Genomic DNA, 27,403 nt, shown 5'->3' with positions numbered 1-27,403 from the left:
TCCTCTGTAAAAATGCTTCAAATTAAAACAAACAAGCATCAAAACTCAAAGGTCCGCACTATTTTCCACCCGAACTATCTTCATGAGATGAAACTAGTCTTGTGACATAGCCATCCATTACAGCAAGTTGTGCAAGTTATCAGCTTCAGATTTCGAAGGTAACACGAATCTCATCCAGGCGTACAAAGTCGACTCCAGAATCAGAGTAAGACTCAGAAGTTCCTCTCCCGTTCCGTTCATGAGACTGGCGTGACACGCGCACGCGACAGCATCAGAGACTAACATTTATCTACTAGGCGAATTAAAATGGAATTGCTTAAAGTATGCCACAAAATACTTGTCACAAGTCATTATGTTGATTAATCTCAGTTGTCGGTAGATGAGACGATGATGAGACCCTGTTCATAGCGAGAATCCCAATCAGAATACTTTGTAAACGAAGAAGAAAATTAGCATCTCTAAGTCTTCATCAAAGGGTTTCAGTAATTTGAGAAACGATAGAAGGGAACAAAATTAGATGAAGTGGTGGGAAACATCAAGGAAACGAAAATTTGCCTTTTCTACGTCTAATTACTTTAATTAGACCCGAGGATGGATAAAAGTCTTAAATTTACATTTGTAATTTATTTAATATTTTATTTCTGGGATTGTTTAATTATTGTAAGGGAGGTGAGGTTTGAACAAAATATAAAGCACTATATACTAATACGGAAAGATTTTGTTTAAAACTTGCCAAAGTCGTTAATATGGACAGGGCTATACTGCACGTGTCACTATGAATTAATACAAACTTAGGTTTGTATGCTTCACATTTGAACATTTGCACTCGTGCAGATGTGTTAGATGTTCCCCTCTGTATTTCTTGAAGAAAACTTGACAACTTAACTTGATACGGTGTAAAGTGTAATGCTGTATATTTTTCAAACGAATCTAACATTTAGATCGGTAAAACTACTTTTGACAGTATTGTTTATTATGGTGGCTAATAGTGCTGTTCGTATTCATCTTGAAGTTTGTAGTCCCTCTTCTTCGATTGAAAGATAGAATGAAGCCATTAAGTGGGGAGGGGGTCAATTAGCGGTCGACGCAACAATTTTGTGTGTTCTGCTGTAAGAATACATCTTGCGCTTTTCGTTTCAAAGAAATTGACTTTCATACACTTTCTTCAATTTAATGTTCAATTTTCTCTTGTATTTATACAAATACATTTATGAGTATTTTTCGAAAATGTGGGCAGTAGGCCTACGCCACAAAAAATTATGATAACGACGATGATGATAAGGCCAAAGATAAAAAATTGTGCTGTTCCGATAATCCGACCTACCCTATTTTTTCCCGCCGACCCTAAACTCTTTAGAGCTACAGTAAATTAGGCATTAAAAAAAAAAAAAAAAAACCGTAAAATCACGTGTTCGTTACCTGGCATTTTTTATTCCTTTTATATGTATGATACGTTTTTCTGAAAATGTAGTGGCCAGTGTTTGATCACCCTGAACCCCGGAAAAATGCATATTTAAAAATAATAATATTTTGGAAAAAAATCCCTGCCGACATATACCTACCCTATTTTCGAAAACCATGTTATCGGAACAGCCCAATTTTATTTATTTATTTATTTTTATTTTCTTTTCCTAAAACAATGATAATCTGCACAATCATTATCTCACGCTAAGAGACAGCAAGGCGGCCACAAAGATATACTATCTCTATGCTCATCTTCCAAACTTTCATCCACATTCATGATAGTAAAACACATGTGTGCGGACTATTCAAAATGTCCTTTTTTATTTAAAAATATAAATTCCAGAAATTACTAGTTTTCTTGTGGATTGAGAATCCAAGATTGAAAAACTGTCATTAACTTAAAATATGTGAGTGGCCTGTTTAGCGGTTAGCAGAAAATCGTTGATCTGAACTCGATCCCTCCACAAAGGGACCGTGGTCTTGATTAACTTCTCACCTAGAACACAGTCCATGCAATATAACGATATACGCCTAAAGGCAAAATGCATAGTTTCATGACAATAAAACAAAGGACGACATGGCGTTGTGAGAAAACTTTTACATGCTAGTACGAGAAAGATGTCAACGGCAAAGTTATTAGAATCATTGCTTCTCGGCCTTAAACTGATAGCTCGGCCGAGGCGTTATTGGTTTGACAACAATGTGTATTCGACGAAAATTGGACACAGAAGAAAGTTGCGGATAAAATAACTGTGATAATTAGACTTTTTACATTAAATATACATGACGTGTCATCATTACCAAAACTCAATTGTTATTGCTATCAATGATCATAACTGTTAATAACAAAACAACGCTACAACGGTATAGGGGAAAACAAGTTTTGGCGCTTTTGTGATTCATAAGATTTGAACATTAATTTTATAAAGTTATGAAGACTTCACGATTTATAAAGGTTTTTGCTAATTCTTAAAAGATTCAAAGGATCGCTTGAAGTGTTGGAAATTCTCGCTACCAGCATTGAATAAAAATTTAGAAAGTCTGTATGAACAAAGGAATGACTTGTAATCTGTATCAGTTAGAAAAAAAAACCACGGGCTACAACACTATTGCAGAGAGTACCATATAACGATGACTGCCACGTTGATATTATCTTCTGTAGTAGGAACTGACAATCCATCGAAGCACATCGAAAAAGTCGACTTGTGATGTCACTATATCATTGCTGAAAGAACAACAGAGGAAATGATGCTCATTGAACCTTTGAAGGGTAAACAGTCAAATATTAATATTTGTTCTTGCACTTTCATTAGTGAACTCTCGTTTCCTATATGTTGTTAATTTCAATATTACGGTGATCGACTTCAGGACGTTGTAATTAATTGTAATCCCATGGCAAGCTGTGTTGTTTGGGTGATGGCCGCGATGGATGAACACGCATTTGTATGTGTATCTTCACAGTTGAGCTGGCATGTACGAGAACTTCCATTATCTACGTTGATTTATTACTGATTTCCACAAAAAAAACCTGAAAAGTGACATATTACTTACCTTCCTCCATGATCTCATTCTGTACCCACTACCATTTACCCTATCATTCCCTGCAGCGTTCGATGTTTCAATCCCATAAGCCACGGTATTTGGAGACCGGGCTTCGACTGCTGTAGGACTCTCGTCGATTCTCTGCCTCGCTGAATAACCGCTGTGGGACCCTGTGAGAAATATTTGCCCAATTATCATAGAAAGAAAGTGCAGTTAACACAGTGTTAGGGCAATGGATTGTAGGACTGACGTACGTGAACCGTAATTTCTGCGTTTTGATGCTGAAACATCCCACTCTTCCCCGAAAATCCATACCAAGAAATGCTGTGCCATTATTGATGATGACAAGTGATGTCAGTTTGTTTTGCGCAAATAACAGCGCTGACTTCATATATAAATTGAACACGATCTTCTGTTGTCGAATCGTTTTATTATAGGTATACTGTCACTTGTTCCAATTTTGCCACAGCTACCATGGTAAAAGAAAATCTCACCAATCGAAGATTTTAAGCGGGTGGCCTCTTTTTATAAACAGCGCCCTCACACGGGCATTTTGAATACCAAGGAACGCCCCTTTGACCATATATGGGCATATTTAGATTACAGGTGACTGTATACCTTTAAAGCAGCGTGCTTTGTCACCATTTGTGCTGCATGGTATGTATGCTATGGCGATTTTGATAGACAGGTCTACCCTCTCTACAGAAAATTCGAAGGAATCACGTTTCGCATGTCCCCTGAGCTTCACAAAGGGCGGAAGGATACCTGTAAAACTTAATAACCCGGCCATAATTGAATTTAAAACGATAATAGTGTCGTGACAAAATACAGAGTTTCTCGAGGTGCCGTTACTTTTACCGTTGGAGATTTCACCACAGAGATTTTGCCTGTTTAATCTTCACACGACTTCTGAGATATGATATACTCACGTGATTGCCTTTCTTTCGCATGAAGTGGTTGGTGTCCAGACGACGATTTTGTGTCGTCCTCTGGAGTGTTTATCCCTACCTGTCTCACAGGGACACCCAACCTGTCGGGAGATGACAAACGATACGGTCCATGCATTTGATTTAATTTTACTGTCGCATCACTCGCAGACCAAGTCTCGGAGTTACCGCGGCTTGATAAGCCCCTGTTAATACTTTGGTCACTTTGCAACCAGCTGCGTGCTGCAGATCTAGTCCTTGGATCCGACATCGTCGATCCCGAGGACAATCTCTCCTGATTTGGCGGTTGCAGGTCCGGAGCATTGTCTTTCGACTGGTTGTTCAGGTATGTAGCACTACCGAGCATCGTGTAGTGTGGTCTGTTGCCGTAACGTAGTTCAAATGTTCCTTCGTTCGTTGGAGGCAAGGTATCGGACGGAATCGTCATCGGTCGCTTGACGGCCTTTCCTTCCCACGCAACCGGCAATGTGACTCTAGTTGACAGGAGAGAAATGTAAAAATTTCCTCTGAATGGGGGATTGAAAGTAGAACCATTCGCTATAAAATTCGTACTTATGACTCATAAATTAATATTGTTAAGTCAACGAAAACTTTCGGATCGATGGACAAACCCTCAAGGAGGCCTCAGGGAAGATCATGAGGGGAAGGTTTACAGACAAAATGCTTGCAGTGATGCTGGGTGTTATGAAAAAGAGTAAATGCACACCAGTTTTTGGAACCTGCCACAGGCTGCCATTAAATTGTGCATCAGAAAAGTATGACTTTGGTTCTGAATAAACCTTGCTGGAAAAAGTTGACAAAGTATAACAGCATTGTCAGCCTCATTAGCCCACTGACATGGATCTAAATCAACGCTGCATCAACTCACTGTACAACATGTTGACAAGGAAGTGTTGTGTCACATTTTACGTAGACTGGAGAGGAGACTTAAAGTTGTGCATTTCAAGTTTCACAGATGAGTTACCTGTCAACAATATAGAACTTACTGTGGGATGTCCTTCTTGTTTTCGACCTTCTCCTGTTTTTTGCACAGAGAACGCAACCGCCCTGTCGTCTTCTTGCAATCACATTGGTGACAGCAGCGTTTTAACAATCTCTGCCAGGACTGACGCTTCCGAAAGCAAAGGTAGACGAGGTAGCTGAACACTAACAACGACAATAGAATGATAACGCAGATCGTAGCGATGCCTTCCTTCGTGTCCAGCCACCAGTTGATGTCGTCCTTCCCGTACGTCGGTTCGACTCTGATCACCGGGAAGTCATCGAAGGCTGGCACCGACAGGATGTCGGATGGAGTGCCGTCTGAGTGAATGGTCATCGCTGATACCAGGTCGCTGTAATACACGAACTCTTTTGCTGCAGTCACATTACTCTGATACTCCGTGTTGTTATTCGTCAGGGCGTACATTTCGACGATCACAACCCTGGAGAGACAGCACAGAGCAGGAGTTAGTCCACGTGTGCGCTCTGGGTGAACGTCCCTGAACGTTTCTAAATGTTTTCGTGAATCTTGCATAAGCGTAAAACGGATTATGGTTCATTGTAAACCAATGTCATAGAGTGAGAAGTATCGTACAATATATCCCGACGGATGCGTCCATCTAATTACGCTTTCTAAATAATTCCCAATCTCTCAAAATGACAAGCTGTTTTTGCCATATGGCTACCCGCTGGTCTCGACTGCAATTCCTTCTATGTTTTTGATGGTTTATCATATTGTTGTACCTATGTAACTGGCTTTTTGTCGAGTTTAATAGTGCTTGTTTGCGATGCTTTGAAATATTTCATAGCATCATAAGTAATATAAATATGAAAAAATAAATAAATATGAAATGCGTTTTCGACAACCATGTGGATAGTCATAAATGCTTGGTCGAGACCTCCAGAGTTTAAACTTTCAAACTTTGCCAGGTCTGTTCAGACGGCAATCATCTGTAATAGAATAAATTTTCGCCGGTTAAATAGCAAAAGCCTTCTGGGAACATTGGACAGTCACACTCAGCGATATTGATAGTGCATATACCCTCTTGTAGAAAGCCGAAACAACTCGTCCATTAACAAGACAGTTTAGGTTTCCGAAAATGTCTGACCTTCAGTTTGTGATCTACTATCCAACGTAGCGGGAAGATTTGCTCAGAAGCAGTTGCCGTTTATACATACGGACAGACGATCTTAGTATACACGTCGGTGTTTTTATCGGAATAAAAATCGAAATGATTATATCACTTCTTATAACCACTAAGACTTATGAATTACATCGGATATAGAATCCAATTATGAGCTCTACGTATAGCTATTTATTGTAAGAGAAATATGATGAATATGGTTGAACAATATTTCAATCTCCGATACGATAACCACGTACTGAGAAATTTTTCAAACAGAATCTTTAGCAGGAACTCAGTAAATTATCGCAAGTCACTCACTCTTGTAGCAGACGCCTTGTTGGTGGATTTTGGTCACTCATGGATCTGACAGAAGAGATGCGGAAAAACCAAGGCTGATAGATGGAGTTTAAGGCTTCGATGAGCTCCTGGCGTCTAGTTGATGTGAGATCGTTCAAATTTGTCCCGATATAGACGTCAACCAGTACAAACCATGGAATGTATGTGTCGATACGAATCATAGTAACGCTGAAACGTGAATTGAATGACTAATTATAATGTGAACATTTCAACTATACTCAAGTCTCCTCTGTTACCTACTTTGTTCTTAATTTGAAGACATCCATGATATTATATTTTGTTTACCATAGGGTGGTGATTTTATCAAGTTATTTTTGAAAGTATAGTCGTAATACTTACTTCCATATAACAAATGGTAAACCACAACTATTTCAGGATATCCTAATATCTAGGTTCCTTAAGTATGAGTATTTCATTTTCCGCTGTTGAGATAGAATGCGCCTCGTGGACAGATGGTATTCGGAATCTCATATGTTTACAATACTGTCTTAGCCTACTGCTTTCGAGGTCTCATTTTGAAGCTCACTCAGTGAATATAATTTTCATCGGCCTTTTTTTATTTTGGTGAAATCGAAAATTCCCCTTTTAGAGTTAACCAAGGGATGGCGGCCATTTTGATTTTCAAGTGTCGGGATTTTGGATAATTTTGTCTTTGTCTGGTACCAAGTTTTGAACTGTGACCCTTGATTTTCATTCCTGATTTCGAAAGGGAATGGTTTAAAGTTCCCATATGGAAAGTTTCAGCAAAAGTTTAAGTCTTTCAAGTTCGAGGCGTGTGCTACCTTGACAACCTCGATTCGATTAATAGCAACAATTTGGACCTAATTTTAATCTAAGACTGTTGCTACCGTTTACTCACTGCGACACCTGTACAGGATTTCCATTGTCATGAGCATTGCATACCAGTGTATACTGATGGCTAGGTCTGAGATCCCTTTCAGTGTATACTTTACCGTCTTTATCTATGGCGAAGTCAAGATTTACCAGATACATCTTATATGTAATAGCACCATTAATACCTGTGAAAGTCAGAATTCAAATAACTTCAAAGTTAGCAGAGTAACAGGGTTTGTATGCCATATTTTCCCATTTCTCTCTCTTTTTTATTTTCAGGACGGAAACTTAGAAAGCTTCTAACCATCAGTTACTGCATGATGTTTGAGTCCACTAGACTCTAGAGCTACATGCCGCAGATCTCTACAGCTTGAACGCCTGTGTGATATCTGGGATTTGTGGCACAGTATGATGTGAACATATGCTGGATGATACTGGAAGCTTTTTCAAAGTTACTTGTAATTCACATTTGCGAACAGGATTTGCGCCTTCTGTTTTCAATCGTTCGCATTTTGTGAAAATCATTCAGGGATCATCATAATGGTAAATCATGTCGTTTGTTCGAGTCCATGATGTCGCAACGTCAAATCAAGTACTTACTTGAATCGGCATCTGTTGCCGTAACACTTTTTACATAGGAACCGGCTGTGGCGTCATACCGTATCTCCCAGTTCCAAAAATCCTTCTGGAATTTCGGAGCGTTGTCGTTGATGTCTACCACAATGACTTGGACATTTGCCGTTCGCGTCGACGGCGGTGATCGGTTATCCGAGGCAATCATGGTGAAGTGAATAACATCTCCGACTGTTTCTCTATCTATAGCCTGTTTCACTGTGACGTCACCACTTTGGGGATCGGCTGCAAAGAAAGGACTGGTTGGACTTATGTCGTACGTGACGGTGTCAGCAACATCGTCATCCGATGCGGAAACGTGAAGTACGGAAAAGCCGTAGGTTTCCATCTCGTAAACCGACCCGATGTACTGGGATTGGCTGAACACGGGAGAGTTGTCGTTAATGTCTAGGAGATAGACGTCCAGAGACAGGTAATCTCGTCCACCAGCCGGGTCAGTGACAGAGAACAGTACATTGAACGGCACTGGAAAGTTATCTTCATAATCCATGGTTCGAGCAATTTTCAGCTTAGGGTTTGAGCCTCCAATGAATCTGAAATACGGAGTGTAGGTTCCACCAATCATGTCGTACACCAAAGAGTTCAAGGGGTCATCGACGTCGATCACTGACCAATCGACAGACACTAACGTACCAGTAGCCTGAAATAACAACCAATAGGAAACCAGCTATATAATCTTCCGTCCCGTGTAGAAAATGACTGTTCTATCGTAGCCATGCAGAACTAAGAGTTAGAATTCACAGACAATATATTATAAATCATAATTTTCCTAAAAGGCCAGACTTGCTAACTTTTGATGATTTTTCATAATTTTTATTTTGTATATCAATTGCAACTTCTTATTCTACTCCCCAAAGAATGTCGAAACACCCACTATTTAGCTTGTCAACTTTGCGTCTATATGTGTAAAATGCATTGTTATTGTTTACATTTGAATAATAGTCCGGACCAGAAGTCATTTTTCAACAATAACGAATCATGCATGCAGTTTACACATGTACGGGCTCAGTTGACAAGCTGAACTCTGTGTACATATCAACATGCTTTGAGGAGTAGAATAAGGAATTTTTCACATTCAATACAAAAAAGGTGAAAATATTATCAAGTTAGCATAATTGGTCCTTTAAACATGGGCATTACAATTTACACGTGATACGTTATTATCAATTTGTATTAATAAATTAGATATGCACTATTTGTGGGGTACATAAAGGGACAGACAACAGTGACCGTGACACACCTGTTCTTCATCAAGCATTACTTCTTGATTGTTGTTAAGGAATCGAGGCGGTTCCTCTATATCCACTATGTCGACATTCAATGTTCCAGTCGCAGTCAGGGCGCCATCTGACGCTGACAGTGTGACAGTGTACTGAGTTGTGCTTTCAAAGTCGAAACCGGGATTGTCGACGATGCTAATCTGGGCATCGTTGGAGGCTTCAAATGTTAAAAATGACGAAAAGTCTGTCAAATCGGACCACGTCCTTCATGTATCATAGACATGATGGCTTCAGATTTCATTACCTATTGTAGTCACTTGTATATTGAATTTTTTGATAAATATATGTCTATCGGCCAACAAGCTTCATACAAATTTGCAAGCAACATCTCCCACTTTTAAGGGATGCCCAGTCTCCCATCGATGCGTTTATCGTTATTGTTGTTTTTAACGGAAATATTTATGATGCGAACAAATACCAGGATCATAGAAGAACATATAAACGTTTGACAACAAAGTTAACGTAAGGCAGAACCTATTGAGATGTTGCATTGCATGCAGGGAATGTTAGTACCCACACAGACTTGATTCTATCACACTACATATAGCTTACTGGACATGCATTACTGTCTTTAATAAGTTGAACCTTCTCAGGATTTTATCGACGAGACCTTTTAGACTGCTCAATGACAGCACTATTGCAAAAAGAACATGCCGCAGTGACAATGCCGACCGGCCTGTGAAACACTCTTCCAAATGATAACTCACCTGTGTTGGCTACAAAGAACTTGGCCAGACCGTGTGCAGGGGACACCGCGATGACGTAGTTGAGCTTGTCCCCATCAACGTCATAGCCGTCAGCTACGAAAATCGGCGACATGTTCACTGCGTCTTCGGGCACCGTTACCGTGGCTGGTAAATTTCGTATTTCAGGGTTTTCGTTTTCGTTGACGACCTCTACGGTGAGGTCTCTGGGTAGACCGCTGTCCACGTTGTCGTGACAGGTCACTGTCAAGGTGTAAGATGATGTCGTCTCAAAGTCTAGGGTTGGCTCATCGACAACGTAAATAACGTTTGCTGTGAGAGAATGAAATGTAAAACTTGTCATTAACAGACTATATGTAGAGTAAGAATGTGATCTTTAAGATAGAATGCGCCTCGGGGGCAGATATTCGGACTCTCAAACTTTTCCATTACTTTTCTAATCTACCACTTGTGGTGCTGATTCTGAAGCTCTTTGAGTAAGAAAGACTTTCACCGTCTTAGTTTTTTTGAAAATTGAAAATTTTATTTTTCCCCATAGAGTTAACGCAGGGATAGCGGCCATTTTGAATTTCAAATATCTACAAATCTTTGGTAATTTGTTTCTCTAGTACAAAAATTTGCACGGCGACCCCCGATTTTTATCCTTGATTTTAAAAGAGAAAGGTTGAAACTTTCCTTGAGGAAAGTTTGAGCAAAAGTTTGTCTTTCACTTTCGAGGCGCGAACTACCTTAAAGGGACAAAGTCGCCCATTTTTCATGAATTTTGCTTGATACGAGATACTACTGATATTGTTGGACATGTTGAAAGATACTGAATGAATGGGTGACCATTCATATATTTGAAGCCATACATGAAACGATCGCAAAAATGAATTAATGGTGATGACCATTAATTCATTTTCGCGCTGGTTTCATTTAATTTGTTTAAAACAGGGGTCGAATATATGCATGGTCACCCATTCATTCAGTATCTTTCAACATGTCCAACAATATCAGTAGTATCTCGTATCAAGCAAAATTCATGAAAAATGGGCGACTTTGTCCCTTTAATGTGTCACTAACTATCCCCCACAGTGACGTCCCGCTAGGGGTACAGTTGAAAGAAAAGTTCGCTCAAATCATAGACCCTCGAGAAAAACGTTTTTTCTCGAGGGTCTATGCTCAAATCAAGTTTGACCCTAAGGAATTTATGTTTCAGGAGAAAAGAGCAATATCTTACTTCATTTCACTTGAACTGATAGAAAAATAATGAAATCCTTACATGAAGAGTTTATAGCAAAGTTGCCATCGCTAGGATTGGTGAAGAGTGCACAGAAATATTCATCGGCGTCTTCATCGAATGCTTCTACGTTGAAGATGTCACTGCCAGCCGAGCTGAATTCTCCCACTTGGACGGTGATCCCAGCTGGCATGTTGATGATCTCAGGACCCATGTTCACATCGATGACTTGGACCTGAAGCTGGCCGCTGTCAGTCAGACCATCCGGGTCTTCGATGTAAACGTTCACCGTCCAATGGTTATTTGACAAATAGTCAAGCCCTGGAGTAACCATTTGTATGTTTCCTAAACAAACAAACAAGCAGAACAACAGAAATCAAATTAAAACCAAACAAACTTATTTTGTAAAACAACCGAAAGGTCTAGGTACAATCTAGTTTTGAGGTCAAACGACGTCTACAGCTTTCCAAAACCTGAAATATTGTAGATGGAATATTAATTAGTCAACACCAAAACTTTTCATATCAAATTAACGTATGACGGAATTTAACTGGATGTCTGTTGTTCTTCCGATTCTGCGATCTCCAAAGATTTTAAAGATCAATTTACTTTGTCATAAATCACAAAATATTAACGAATACATTCCCCTCTCCGTAATTATCCCATAAAATGTGTTCTGCCTACCTGATACGTCGACGCTGAACGGGCCGTTTGACGGCACGGTTGAGATCGAGAAGGTCGGAGTGCCGGCATCAAAAATATCTTCGTCATCCCACTCGACCTGAAAGAAATTACCAACGATGTTTTCCGACACGCTGGTGGTATCTGGCAGATTGGTGATTCGCACCGGCTCATTCTCATCGAAGATGGACACGGTCAAGGTTGAGGTCATCGCCAATGTACCGTCTGATACTGCAATGTACAGCTCGTACAGATCATTGAATTGGGTTTCATAGTCGAAGCCTGGATAGGGAGCATTTTGTATTTCCGCCACTGTCGATAAAAATTTAACGTAAGAGTTACAAATATGAACGGATTATATATATATATATATATATTATTATATATATATATATATATATATATATATAAGGCTCTGAAACTTTGCGTTCGTTTTCTTGATGACGTACTTCGTCTGAAACTCAAGGTCTATGTCAAGGTGTTCATGTACAGCTTAAGCACACGTTTCACGTAAGTTGTGACAAAGAGAAAGAGAAAACGACTAAATATAACGAGAAGTATATATAATTAAATCGTGTCGACCTGCATCTCCGGGACTGTAGATGACATTTCCGATCTGGAAAGGCGCACCAAAAGGATTTGTCCCCGCGATGCTGAAGCTTATTTCCGTCGGAGGGGAATCGTCGTCCATCGCAGTTACCAGTTTGAATGTATCCGGGACGGTGACAGATTCACCTATGCTGCATTGGCTTGGTAAATTGGTGAAGTACGGTCTTTCGGGATCGTCTGTCACGTCAACTGTCAGAGTTCCCGAGACAGTACCTGCCGGAGCATCGTTTAGGTCTACCACAGTGATGGTCAATTCGTATCGGCTTTCGACTTCGTAGTTCAGCCCAGGCGGAACGACGGCACGAACTTCAGCGGTGTTTGTATCGCTTGGTATCCCTGTAGAATGATTTAAAACAGCTGATGACAGAGGAAATCAATAAAAATGTTCGCGTATAAAGATGTTCGCGTATAAAGATGTTCCCATACTGTCTCTAGGTGGACGGGCGGACAGTTTTGCCCATCAGCACAATTTTTAATCAACAGCGGGAGTGGAACTTTAAGTCTTGTGCTAAGTAGGTTACTTTTAAAAAACCGAGGTTCTTGATTTGTTCGGAGAGGTTAGTCGAGAAGAAGGACAACACCGTCCGTTTAAAATAGGGTATTTTACGTTCTTTTAAAGGGGAGGGTCAAAGGGAGTATTCCTGGTTTGGAATGGGAGGGCAAAAACTAGCGGGGGTAATTTTCAAGGACTAACACCAGGGGTGTTACGAGCAGCTATCATTATCCTCAAAAATTTAACTTTGTTAAGAATGCATGAGGATGCATGAGGATAGTAAATTCACTACAGGTGAAAATTTGTCAGCTGGTGTGCGGATGACTAGGTAAAAGCTACAAGAGTGAGCTCGAGGGCCATGATGTGGGGCCCGATATCCAAGAACAATTGTCCCAGCTGGATTGATCGAAACAGGTGATAGTGTCTTTGGTAAACTGAGAAAAATTAGAGTAAGAGTAGAGATTTTGGGGTTGATATCCAAGCGCAGTTGTCTATGTAATGATATTATGAAGGTATGTCTCTTCAAATGTACGGTCAGTAGACAGAATATGACCATGTAACCATAGTAATATTGTTCCGTTTGATAACACAGATATCTCTCCTTATTTCTTGCAATGGCATATGTAACACGCTCTGTCAAAGGATAACAGGAGATGCCTACCTTGAACTAGTTCAAACGGGGACGTGAGTCCGGGGTCCGGCAGTACGGCAGTCAAGGCAAAGAAATACTGAGCACCGGCTCCTTGTCCGCTTGCACCGATGTTTGGGCAAATTGTTCCGCCGTGTAAAATTCCTTCATTCACAACCTCGACCGCTGGTATTGGTAAATCTAAATTGATAACTGAAATACAACAGAGATATTAAACAGTGGAGGAAAAGCTATATCTAGTCATTATTTTTTTATAAATTCTCACTGTGAAAGTAAACAACTCTTCCAGAACGATGTCTTCATGGTAAGTGCATGCACTGGTCGGTCTTTTTTTTCTACAAATTCTCAGTAAACAGTGACTTCTCATGCGTTTGACCAGAGATCTCGAGGTGAATGGGCAGTCATCTCAAAGTCAGAGAGATTCTAATGATCCCTCAATCCATTCGACATGAATTGAAGTAAAACCGTTCTTGGCTATGAATAGTTTGATAGTCAACAAGAGTATACTGACATGCTCATATAGAAGAAATAGTCTACGGTTTGACCTATATCTCGCGTTGTTTTGAAAAATGATATATTTTCAAGAACTATTTTGCGTGTGATTAGAATATGTAGAATTTGCCATTTAATGTTATAAGTAAACATGGTAACGAAACACGTGGTGACAATTGATTCGATCGATGCTGTCACCTATGCATCACTACTCATGGCTATTATAGATGTTGCAGTCTCTAAGGAAAAAAAAAAAAAAATTGTCAGGCATCAGATAGTGAGGTGCAAATGCACGCTCCATTAAAATATCCAAGCATTGTTTATTTCAATTTTTAGATCATTCATTTCTGAAATATCAGCAATCTGTGGGTAAGAGATACATTCTTTGCATGTCACGTTGCATGCATCGCAGTGAAATCAAAAGTGATATCTCCGTCTGTCGAAAAGGGCTTTCAAACGAACAAAAAGAGTTACGTCAGTTGGAAGCGAACTGACAAGATGAAATGCCAGCTCCTGACACTTCCGATAATAACAAAATGCTTTCACTTTTAAGTGCAAAGTATTGTCGTCTCTGGGAAACATTAGCCAGCAACAAAGATAATGGCTTCCTATCTCCAGTCTATCGAGAGTGTTTTAAATTTTGAAATTCGAAAACGTTCAAGAATTGGTTTCCCTATTTCCATCAAAGCGTAAAAGGCCTTTCTGTTAAATTTGTCTCCCGCTTCAGAAAACTAATCAAGCATGAAAGAAAGTCGGTTTGTTTCGTCTCTTTACAACTGAAAAGGTCTCAGCGTGAGGGCCTTGTCCACGGCTAGGCACTGCAAACTTTGTTCATGTATCTATTTAATACAAACATTTTGACGACACTGAAGGCGAGCCTGATTTCCAAAGTGTTTTTTGAACGAAAACTTGTCGATATGTTAGTACTTTCAGTCACCTCTTCTATTTAAAGAGCACAATGATAAATCTTCATTAAGATTGCTAATGAACTGCAGGAAGGCGGGGGATTTTTTTATAAATTTGTCTAAAGGTGTGGGCGTAAGGCATTAAGTCGTACTGAAAACATGCTATCGACTCTAAATTGGTTCTGTCCAGTTTATGAATTAGTCTGGTCTTTAACAATGATGTACGCTGACTGCTGTATATAAACTCATTCGTATTCATTTGCCAAACTTTATAAAGAAATGTTCTACTTTTGGAGCGAGATAAACAAATCATTTGGAATAATAAAGTGATTCCTGTAAAAAGAAGTAGGTCTTTAATAATGTTCTTTTCAAGAAAGGTATTGTATGTATTGTAATTTTCTTTTCAAGAAAGGTATTGTATGTATTGCAGACATATTTAATAAAGATAGCAAGTTTAAAAAAGAGAATGACTTATTAACAATGGGTTATAACTTGGACCTGAATTACCTAGGGGTATTGCTATCAACAATAAAATAGTACCACTTAAAAATGTAAGGTAGAGAGTACTAGAAAAGGTTTTACATCAGATTATTTTATTAGACCGAAATGTAAACTGTACTTTTCACACTTTCTTGATACAAATGAAAAGGATTACCGGTAGGCCGACATCTTTTCCTCGCCATTTAAGGTAACCATGGAAACAAAACAGTAAGCTTTTCAATGAAAAATTGTTCACAATGCTCCCTTGCAAGTTTTGTAATCATTATTTTGTATATCCCGAAATGAAATTTTCAATATGTGAATAAAACAAAAAAACACCTGGCCCTCTTGTAAAATAACTTCAGTGATTGCTGGGAAAAGATACCTTTGAAATGTGATTACTTGCTATATTTTTTTCTAATTTCGACTCGGTGTGTATTTTACGTGTGCCTGATATCTGTAGGAGCAGATTGTGTGTTTTAGTCGCTGTACGGTACAGTCATAATTTGATCGGTGCGATAGGGCTTCAGATTGTTGTGGATGTGAATGAGAAATCAATACAGATTATCAAACATGACAGTATACTCTACCGCAAAGTCGGATTACATCTATTGTTATCGTCGACTGCGTTTTATTGCCAATCAATCAGTGGATTCACACGATCTATGTGTTCCAATCCAATCATATTCACGTCGACGATGCTCGTGGAGTTAGAAGCAACTAGTACGCCAAACGGGGTCAACCAAGCAAAGAAAACTACGCACGCAAACGAATTCGCATCGTTCAATAGAATGCTGGTGGCGTATGGCGAACTCACCGAAAATAATGAAAGAAGTTCAACAATTTTTTTGAGTAGGAACATGTCTTCATGACGACGAATCTGACAAGATTCGTATCAAGCAGGAATATAATTATGCAGTGTCATTAGATGAATCACACCATGATCCGTCTGTATCTTTTTGTCCTTTCAATGCAAGAAGCTTGGTCGCTTAAAATGTGATTTATCAATAATTGCCTTGTTATTGATAAATCTCATTTTAAGCGACCAAGCTTCTAGCATTGAAGGGACAACAAGATACAGACGGAAGCTCATCGTGTCAGCATTTACTAAGCAATTGAACCTCAGAGGGGTTTTTCTACAGTTACAGTGTTTTAAGGTAGCATGTGCCTCGGAGACAGATAGTCGAACAGTCAAGATTTTGTCAATTCTTTTCTAAACTACCGCTTTTGCCGGCCAACTTTGAAGCTCTCGATCGGAGTCAGTAAAGGTTTGCAATCTTTGTTTAGTGAAAATAATAATATTATTATTTTTCCCCATGACTTTTAACAGAGGCGGGGGGGGGGGAGCATTCAAAGTTTTGCTGTTGAAAGTTTGGGCAAAAGTTTAAGTCTCCCATTTCGAGGCGCGTTATCGTAAAAAGAAAAGAACTGGGAAAATTCAAGTCGAAATCACAATAAACGTAAATGATGAATTAACACTATTAGTTCGGTTTCGATGCCATTCTGTTCTAATGCTTTCGAAATACACTGGAAAAATTTAAGTCGTCCGTCAAATTGCTATGGTAATGGAGAGACCGACACAGTTTATAGATTATTTTCTTGAAATGATTAGCTTCCACACTCCATCTGCGTCCTCCAGATATTGGTCAAAGAACATCAATCAAGATGAAATGTGGCGCTCTATAAATACGACATTTTATTGGCATTTAGCGTCATCAGTTGATGTTCGATAAACAACTAAAAAGGAAAAAAAAATATCCACATCAGCGCTTTAATAGACCATCACGAATGCCTCGTATATCAAGAGTTCGAAAGCCATCATCGCGAGCGTGAAAGTGTCCTTCACTGCCGCTGATAGATATGAATGAATACAGTTCTCCGATAAATACTAAATTTTGGTGTCTTATATCGTATATGTATAGTCACGGGGATGGAAGTTCATGTAGTCTGCGATATCACGAAGCGACAAGTAATTGGTTTATGTTACTCAAATAAATCGTCTGTTTTATGATTGGTATACCAAAGAGTCGAAAATGAAATCAATACAAAAATGACTTAAAATGTTGGAATTGATGAAAAAATCGGAGTACCACGTTTGTGATGCATGCATGAATCAATGTATGTATGTATGTATGTATGTATGTATGTATGTATGTATGTATGTATGTATGTATGTATGTATGTATGTAGGCATGTATGTAGGCATGTATGTAGGTATGTACTACGTATGTATGTGTCTGTCTGTATTATGTTTACGCATTATCAATGAATGCGTAAGATAGCCATCATGATTACTAACTAAATAGCTTCATTCGATTGTCTTACCTTATTTCATAATTTGGACTCTTCAGATCATTTTATGTTTAAAGTAATAATTCTTCTTGAAGTTTGTATGCAGCTACAGTACCTGCAGTGTTCATAACCTAACCATAGATTGCAATAATTTGGGAGAGCTTTGCCTGTGTTTGTTTGTTGTTTGTTTGTTTGCTTGTTTAAAAATTGAAAATTTCGGCAATGCTCAAACAAATAGCATTTTGGACTATTCGAAATAAAAAGTAGGTTAGAAAACATAAAATAATGAGACGGAACGAAACATAATCCATGTTGATGCAGTTGATGGTACACCTATTTTGATGAATTCGCAAGTGATCGCCTATTGCAGGGTGGAATTATCAACGTGCCCAACGTCCGTTTGATTGACAGGGCGTGTTTGTTCGACTCACTGGGAATGACGTAGTCGAGGACAATTCAAATCTGGGGCGACCTATTCACAGGACGGCTTTCACCATCAGATGGCACGGAGTGAGGTGATTGCACAAAGAGAAACACAATTACAAGGGTGACTTTCGTTGCCACCTTAAAATTGTACTCAATCCAACTTTGGCGATAATGGCTTCCAGCTGCTGCTAAAATGAGTGGTCGCCATGGCAACTGCGTCAATCGCATTCCCCGCGGGCCGGAGGGAAAAAAAAATTCCTTGAATGTACGTAATCACGCTGTATAACTCTTGTCGAGTGAGTCCTCAATACATATAATGGGATTCCTTCGCATATCGAGCTGTGTTTCCGATAACCATTGATGCTTGTGTGTAAGTATTCCAAAGGGTTGAGTTTCATTTTCTGTAGCTGACTAGAGAATCTTTTGTTTGTTTAAGAATGATAAAAGTGTGATTGATGTCAAAATTATTGGATTCAGTAGAGAGGAAAATTTATTTATTTTCATTAATAAAATGGTCGACGCTAGCGAAGATTAAACAATCAAGCAGTATAAGACGGAGGCTGGTTAAAATCCGAGATGACTGGATAATCGCTGTTGACCCGGATGTTGGATCTATGTCAATGTAGGGAACTAAATTAAAGCGGAACGGGACGTTTAGATATATTTGCTTTAGTATATGAGATGTAATAAATCCTTAATTCGGCAGCTTTATGAATTTGCATGTTGAAAGCAGGGACCGCGAAATTCTCGGAATAGTCAAATGCATCTCACAATATGGGGCAATAGTACAACTGTTCATGATATTTTCAGTGTTTTCGTCATAGAAAAAACAGATACATTTCATCTCACTTAAGTATGATAAGAAATTGGCCTAGTCAACACAACGCGATGTTCACAACATGCCTTTTTACTGTTGGCAAATGAGCTCTGGTTCGGGCTAAAATTCAGTTATCATCACTTACATAGGCTATCACTGATCTGATCGGCTATTACAATCATGCAGTATGTTCTCACTGTCTCCGAGTCAAATGAAGACCAACTTGAGGTGACAGGAATTACCTTGTGTGTTAATGTAGAAAGTGCCTTGGGGAAAGATATTTGGACTCTCAAATTTTTACAATGCTTTTCTGATCTACTTCTTCTTGGTGCTCATTGTAAAGCTCTTTAAGTAAGAAAACTTTTCATTGTCTTAGGGACTGGACATAAATTACAGGGGGGGGGGTGGGCGGTGTTTTTCGAAAAACCGCTGCGTAAAAAATAGTGACCCTTCAAAAGTTCATGCACAAAAATTAGTGACCCTCCCCCTTATCCGTGCATGAAAATAAGTGACCCTCCCTGTTACTCAATACCCCCAAAAAGACCCGCAATGTGTTAAAGACCCCCTTCTGACTTGCTATACTTTTTAAGTCGCCCTCCCGAAAGGAAGGAAAAATGTGGCCGATATAACACGTTGGCCAAGAAATATCAAATCATATGTGTGTGATAATTCATGTAAATGTACTTTGCTTGAAGTGGCAGGTAAAAAGTGCATGCCTGTACAAAAAATGTAATTTTTAGATTTTATCGATAATGTTGATTCACTATACATGTAGTCGACTATAAGAAAACTATGAACGTGTATTTTCCAGTATAAAACTAGCTATATCTGTTCATATACAGATGTTTAATAACTGATATAGATATACTTGATTAGCATGGGTTGTTTACAAGTGCACATGTGAACAAGATATTTGATTTTGGAATTTCTGTCAAAATGTTGATCCACTATACATGGGAGTCTATGACAAAACTATACATGGGAGTCTATGACAAACACTGTCAAAAAATTTCAGAATTAAAAATTTGCACTATTTGTGCATATATGGACCCTCAATAATTGACATAATTGTGCTTGATTAGAAGAGGGTGGTAAAATGTGTATCTGTGTACAATAACTTTGTTTTTAGAATTTCGCATAAAATGTTGATCCACTATACATGGGAGTCTATGACAAAACTGTAAAAAAAAATTTTCAGAATTAAAAATATGCACTATTTGTGTATATATGACCCTGAATAATTGACATAATTGTGCTTGATTAGAAGAGGGTGGTAACACGTGCATCTGTGTACAATAACTTTGTTTTTGGAATTTCGCATGAAATGTGGATCCATTATACATTGTAGTCTATGAAGAAGCTATGAATAATTTTTTTTAAATACAAAACTTGGCAAATCTGTGTATTTATGTATGCTTGATTATTGATATTTATGTTCTTGATTAGACTAGAGTGGTTACAAGTCCATGTGTGTGAAAGAAATTTGATTTTGGAATTTCACCGAAATGTTGATTCACTATACATGGCAGTCTATGGTGAAACCCTATGAATAATTTTTTCCAATACAAAAATAGGTAAATCTGTGCATTTATGTACACTGAATTATTGGTACTAATGTTCATGATAGACTAGAGTGGTTTCAAGTCAATGGTTGTGCAAGAAATTTGATTTTGGCATATCACTTAAATGTCGATTCACTATACATGGCAGTCTATGATGAAACTATGAATAATTTTTTTCCGACAAAAAAATAGGAAAATCTGTGCATTTATGTACACTTGATTATTGGTATTAATGTTCATGATAAGACTAGAGTAGTTTCAAGTCAATGGGTGTGCAAGAAATTTGATTTTGGAATTTCACTGAAATGTCCATTCACTATACATGGCAGTCTATGATGAAACTATGAATAATTTTTTTCCAATACAAAACTTGGTAAACCTGTGCATTTATGTACACCTATTTATTAGTATTAATATTCATGATTAGACTACAGTGGTTTCAAGTCAATGGTTGTGGAAGAAATTTGATTTTGGAATTTCACCAAAATGTTGATTCACTATACATTGTAGGCTATGAGGAAACTACAAATAACTCATAGGTTATCTGATCCTAAATTGTTATTCAAAAGTTGTTCGACCTGAAGCTTCCAGTTGTTATTGATGACACTATGCACTATTCTGAACAGTTTGTATTCTGTCAATGTCCTCAAAAATTAAAAAATGTACATACAGCGACATGAACGTTTGACACCGACCTATACCCAATGTATTGTCAATGGGAGAATGATGTCAAATAAGTAATCTCCCAAACTGTTATTGAAAGAGTTATTATAGGGGACAGTTATGCACAATAGTGTTGAATAAGTAGAAATCATGACAACTTAAATCAATGTGGCTGCTTGGATCATCAATACATTGTTTATTATACCTGAAATTTGCGCCCGAAGGGCGCACCGAAAATGGTAATGGCAGAAAATGAAAGTGCCAGGAGGTATTTTTTCTTTTTCCAGTATTCCATAATGTGCACATGCAATTTCAGCTTTGATGCATGAAAAAAGGTGACCCTCCCCCATAGGCTTGCACAAAATTTTATGACCCTTCAAAAATGCTTGCGCGAAAAATGGCGACCCACCCCCAAAAACACCGGCCCACCCCCCCCTGTAATTTGTGTCCAGTCCCTTAGTTTTTCGAAAATCGAAAAATTTATTTTCTCCAATAGAGTTAACATAGGCATGGCGGCCATTTTGAATTTCAAATATCAGTAAATGTTAAGTAATTTGTTTTTTCTAGCACCAAACTTTTGACGGCGATCCCTGATTTTTGTTCTTCATTTGGCAAGAGAATGGTTGAAAGATTCATTGAGTAAAATTTGAGCAAAAGTTTAAGACTTTCAATATCGAGGCTTATGCTACATTAAATTACACAGTCTTAATCAAAGAGTTACTTCTTGGATGATGCAAGGAAGGCGTCAGTGTATTCAACTGCAAACCTCACATACTCTTTGGCATTATTACAATATTAAGGCAATATGCATAGTCTATGCACAGTAGTTAAATTAGTTTCAAAGGATTTTCAAGCGGAAGAGATACTTGTTTGTTGCTTGGATAATTATTAAGATGTGTTATTTCGGCACGTGGTCTCCGCGTCATGAATTTGTTGTCAAGGATGATTATTGAACAACAAAATGTAAATATGTGCAGCGAATGTCAAAGTATCGCTAATTCCATCCCATTCTCGAACTTCTATGGATGATCCACAACTCTAGAGAGTGCTACGAAAAATTCTTCGTAATAAAAAGAACACGTGCACTTTTTCTTTATATTCGACACGATCCGGTATGACTTGACTTGGTAACTAGGCGTTTCTTATTATCGTCATACGTCCTTGAATCATTTTGATGCGTCGTCACAAACATAGCAGCGACATAAATAGGTCAGTCATTTCTGATTTGCGCGGGAACCATATTGCGTACCAATATCTCGGGGTAAAAATAGGACGACAGAAATGCGCCAATCAGTCATCTTATCGCTATCGCCCGAAGATTAAAGGGAGGTGGTGGTCTGAACTGCGCCTGTGCGAGTGTCTTGTTTACGAACAATTTATTTTACTACGCGCGATGTATAACTTCGACTAGCTGCAAACTTTGAATATTACGATGTACATTATGACAAATAAAATAATATGTGTTCGTCAAAGTACCTTAGATACATTGTTCACATTGGTTGTGTGGGTCCCATACGACGTTTGAGCGCAGTTTCAACGACCACTTCCCTATTATATCATAAAAATTTTCAACCATTCACTGACAGAGAAACGACAATAAATTCGGAAAAAGATATTTGCGCCTATTTGCTACGTTTCATGACTAGTTTTCGTCTTTCGTTGATGAAATGTTTATTTTTGTCCTGAAACGGTAATATGGAATCACAGTGGCATAATGAAGGTGTGATGGTGACGCGGAAATTCATCCGGGCAAGAAGAAGTCCGATTGTTAAAAACAGACAGGTATCACTCTGCGAACCTCTGACCTCAATCTTCCCGTTAGAAATATTAAACGAATTTTTTTGTAAGGCCGAAACGTAATCATGCGAATTTCTGCCTTCACTCTCGCAACTTGTGGGTTTGACATCAGACACATCGTTTGAAAAACCAGTACTTGCATATGACTAGCGGGAGAAAGCACTCTATAGTAGTCAATCTGCAGCGTGATGTTGCGAGACATTACTGTAAAATAAGGTCGTTAAAAACATTCGTTACCGAGAGAATGTGTTAGAAGCATCTTTCTTTACGCGGCCGAGAGGGCATTTCAGTTTTCGTTTTAATCTTTAGTGCACTGAGATTGCAAGACTTGACGAAAGTGGGTCGACATGCTGACTATATACAGAACGAGTGCAGATTATTCTCCTCCTTTCGTTTTTGGGCTAGCGATTGTCATCATTAAAATTGTAGTTTGTCCTGTCAGGTCAGATAAATCTTGCGAGCCTAAGGTCAGGAAACGTTGTGCGGGATAATTGATTAATATAGACCCTGACTGTCTTGCCCAATTTTTGGATTATTTTTGGATGGCTTGGAAAGTAACGTATAGATGATCGTGCAGAGGGAATAACAGCGTTGAACGAAGAACCGTTAGCAACTGAAGCGCGACATGCAATTTCGACAATAATGAACGACAGAAGATAATAAAATACTAAAGCGCGACTTTTCATATTGAACTTGAAAAATATAGCATAAACGTAGTAGTGATCATGCCTTTGTTACGAATTAAAATGAACATATGAAACGAATTTTATCCCCTGTGGTCTACCATAGAGTCAAAAATGGAAGAGCTGTTACACGCTGAGTGACAAGGCAGGGAACAACACTGTGACATTTGGGGAGCGATATTCAATTAGCTTCTGTAAAATTGAAGCAAAGGATTAAGACGCGCTCGTAAATCTTTAGTGTCATTGAAATGAGATAAGCTAGTAATGTTGAGATAAATTTTGTTGTGCTCACCAATTTAACAGAATGGGGTATGTGAACAAGCTAGAGATATGAACTTACTGGCTTCAGTTCCGCTCATCAAAGTAAGTATCACCGCCAAAAATATTGATGATGATGTAAGCCTAGGAAAGGCGTATCTTCCTGGCAATCCTGGCGGTACGATAACGGTTTCCCTCTTCATTGTCGTGAAATCAATGATAACATGTCAGAGACATCATCATTAGGGCATTGTTTCTTGGCAGTGAACGCTGTCAAGTATTCGTCAAATCAACATCAATACCACACCATCACCGGAGTTCCTCAACACGTATCCAAGTTCAATATTGCATTGACACGGTACCCTTGTCTCCTTCCTCTGCAGATCAAACAGCAATTTGCTCGTTCACTCCGAATTTGACAAAATGTTGGGGAGAAGGTTGGAGAACAACGACTCAAAAGTTTCCCAGGCCGCACTGACAATACATCGGCCCTGTGGTTACAAATCTCGCAGTGGTTAGGGAGGCCTGATTAATTTTCCTTGGACGTCACACAGTCAAATGACGTCATCATTCGAAAGTCTCCGACGATTGGACCGAAAAAGATAGATATTACTACATAAAGGTAATGCAAAGCATTGAGCGAAAAAACCATTAGCCATCAATTCCCTTTGGCATTGTCGTGATCAACAACATTATGTGTGTATATCTATGTTCACAACGGAGGTTAAACGACGAGAATGAAACTTGAGCATTGTGCAAGATTTTAGTATTATACAGTACTTGAAATGCTCATTATTTGCAACTTTACGAATATAACAAAATAGTTTATATCGTTCCCGTACACTTTTCTCTTCTCAGCGTTCGACAAACCATCGCCTAGATCCTTGAACAATGCAGGGAAGTGAACGATTGAAAGCGCAATGGAGATTTTTGTACTGACTGATTAATACCAAACTAATGCGTTGCTGTCCCATTTGAGTTGTAGACTTATCTTTTATCAAGAATCCAGTGATTCAACTAACTGTCATAGCTATGTATTACTCGGTATTGAGTGATTTCTGAACAACATTAAAATGGAACGGTTTTGGGGACAATTTATACGACGTTTACATATTTCTGGTTTGTGTTATTTTATCAAATGTATTATATTCGCACATATATGATAATTAATCGCCAATTGAATTTTGTCTCAATCATGAATATTCAACATATATAAAATAATAAAATTCCTCAATATCTCATGTCTTGTACTTATGCGTTTTCAATTTGGTATTAGCCTAAGCAATAAGTAACACAAGTGCCAATGAGTCACTGTTATCACTTATGTTCGTACGTTATTGACTGTTCGTGCAATATCAGTCTAAGACTATTAGGGACGTTCTTATACATTTCTGCAAAGTTTAACAAACCTTTTAGTGGTAGCTATTTCTCTCCGAGAGAGTGTTAACCCAATATGTCAAAGTTGAAACTAAAACAAACTCGTTCAACACAAACGTGTTTGTTTCCTACCAACGGCCTGAAACGCGATAACTGAACACTGTGTAGTTCCCATCGGCTGTTTCCCACTAAATCACTCAGCGGTGTCTCATTTGTTGCCATGGTACGATTCGTCTCAAAAGGCCAATAGCTGTAATGTTTGATGATTTTTTTCCACAATTTTTTATATCAACCACAATTCTTGTTCTAATCCCCAAAGCATGTTGAGATACACAGTAACTGAGCTTGTCAATTCAGCCTGTAAGCTTACATGTGTCGACAGCAGTGTTACTGTTTACAAGTGAATTCAGGTCCGGACAAGAATTCAAAGGTAAACAATAATAGTACATTTCGAGCGTACATATACGCTGTGTTTCAACTTGCTTTGTGTTAAAAGTACTGGGAAAATCATCAGAAGTTGCCGCTGCTGGCCCTCTTCTCGGCATATTCTACATCCAACTTCGTTAAATTGGCCGAGGTTTTCGTTTTTGCGAAGTGTTTTACCTAAACCATCTCTATAAACGTTTCCAAATATCCAACATGGGCTATGTTAATACACCCCTAGGAAAGACATATTTAAGGAGTTCATCAGTTATTTAGGGTACGCTTCACTTTGTTACCATCAATCATCATGACAGGCCAATAAAAAAAGTACCCGATCCTCATTACATTTGTCACGCTTGCGGAAGCACATGTTGTGTTCAGTGTATCTCTTCAATTGGACAAGGCCGCAAGGTTTACGTTCATGGTGCATTATCGTAGATTTACAGTTATAGTGAATGGTTTATTCAATCCCGTTGCCATAGCAAAATGGGCAGGACACACACATGGGGCACATTGTAGGTGGAAAATGGGAAACATGCGTACACATTATGTTCACATGTCAAATGATACGGAAGCAGTCAGCATTACTACAATTTACTGGCAAAGACTGTGCACGGAATGGGCATTACATGTTACAGCATGAGTCTTCCATGTTACGGCCGATGGAAATATCAGTATTTTCGGGATGTTATTCGTACAACTCCTTGTCTTTGCTATCCAATATATTATCGACCAAGTTCAAGGTGACCGGGCAATTTACGCTCTGCCCTTGTTTTTCGTTTGTTCATAATATCGTGTTTCAGCTGTTGATAAATCACCTGCAGCCATTAAGAGATATACACTTTCGAACAAAACATAGCCAACCGTTTAACGGACTATAAAAGTGCATCATGCCAACAATTTTTGCGCAAACTCAATAAGTCCCATTCGGAACTCAGGCCTTACAGGTGATTTCAATGGTAAAATACATTTTATTTTTAAGCAAGTAACCTACAATATCTCAAAGTTATCTAACATATTGTCTTATACAGATATTGACATCTTTATATGATTGATTCGAAAACTATGACAAATGCCAAGTTTTGTTTCGTGATATCGGGTGTAAATTTTGTTGATACAATATTTCCACAACTATCATTTGACAAGAATAAATTATGGAAATATATTGAACACTAGAAGTCATGACAGTGATTTATCTATCTATATTTTTCGACATTTATCTTCAGAATGTGTTGTTCTACAATTTGCAAATTATATATATATATATATATATATATATATATATATATATATATATATACATATACATATATATATATATATATATATATATATATATATATATATATATATATATATATATATATATATATCCTGTGTACTTTTATTTTATTGGTCCTAATCATTTTCTCTCATTTGATTTCCTTGTTCCGTTTTTCTCAGATCAGACAACAGCGTTGTTTAGAAGATCATTTGGCGTAGGCACCGTGTTGGACCGGTTGTATAGTGGATGAAAACACCCAGTACTGACACATTTAATACAGTCGATGGATAAGCATTCGATTCCTAACCATGCAACGGCTACAATGTCGCCATATTCCGACCAACGGGAAGCAAACGCGGTAGACATTTGCCTCCACAGTTCGGTTCTATATGTTCCCTTGCCGCTTTCTCTTCTTAGTACTGTAGCGGAAAAAATCCTATTAGT

The 27,403-nt window shown here is 38.4% G+C and overlaps 1 protein-coding gene across 1 annotated transcript; it reads right to left on the bottom strand.

Annotated features, from left to right (window-relative positions):
- Window positions 1-1,760: 1,760 nt before the first annotated feature.
- Window positions 1,761-24,408, bottom strand: LOC139149516 (cadherin EGF LAG seven-pass G-type receptor 2-like). The gene is made up of 14 exons (XM_070721306.1): window positions 23,978-24,408; window positions 13,533-13,712; window positions 12,352-12,714; window positions 11,773-12,081; window positions 11,131-11,433; window positions 9,873-10,181; window positions 9,126-9,322; window positions 7,853-8,525; window positions 7,278-7,437; window positions 6,380-6,586; window positions 4,940-5,377; window positions 3,936-4,426; window positions 3,016-3,176; window positions 1,761-2,689 (listed from the first exon to the last, which is right to left on the bottom strand). The coding sequence occupies exons 1-14, from the start codon at window positions 24,096-24,098 to the stop codon at window positions 2,684-2,686; spliced, it is 3,918 nt and encodes a 1,305-aa protein (XP_070577407.1). The 5' UTR covers window positions 24,099-24,408; the 3' UTR covers window positions 1,761-2,683.
- Window positions 24,409-27,403: the final 2,995 nt, after the last annotated feature.

This window comes from Ptychodera flava, chromosome 14, assembly GCF_041260155.1.
Source record: "Ptychodera flava strain L36383 chromosome 14, AS_Pfla_20210202, whole genome shotgun sequence".
Classification (NCBI taxonomy): Eukaryota; Metazoa; Hemichordata; class Enteropneusta; family Ptychoderidae; genus Ptychodera; species Ptychodera flava.
This window is presented reverse-complemented; position numbering and strand designations above follow the sequence as displayed.

Excerpts from the sequence above, each read along its gene's own strand:
- LOC139149516 (XM_070721306.1), bottom strand. The coding sequence starts at position 24,098 with ATGAAGAGGGAAACCGTTATCGTACCGCCAGGATTGCCAGGAAGATAC. Across the intron at positions 7,438-7,852 it reads GGCAACAGATGCCGATTCAA|GTATTAATGGTGCTATTACA; the intron begins GTAAGTACTTGA and ends TGACTTTCACAG. Across the intron at positions 3,177-3,935 it reads TGCGAAAGAAAGGCAATCAC|GGTCCCACAGCGGTTATTCA; the intron begins GTGAGTATATCA and ends TATTTCTCACAG.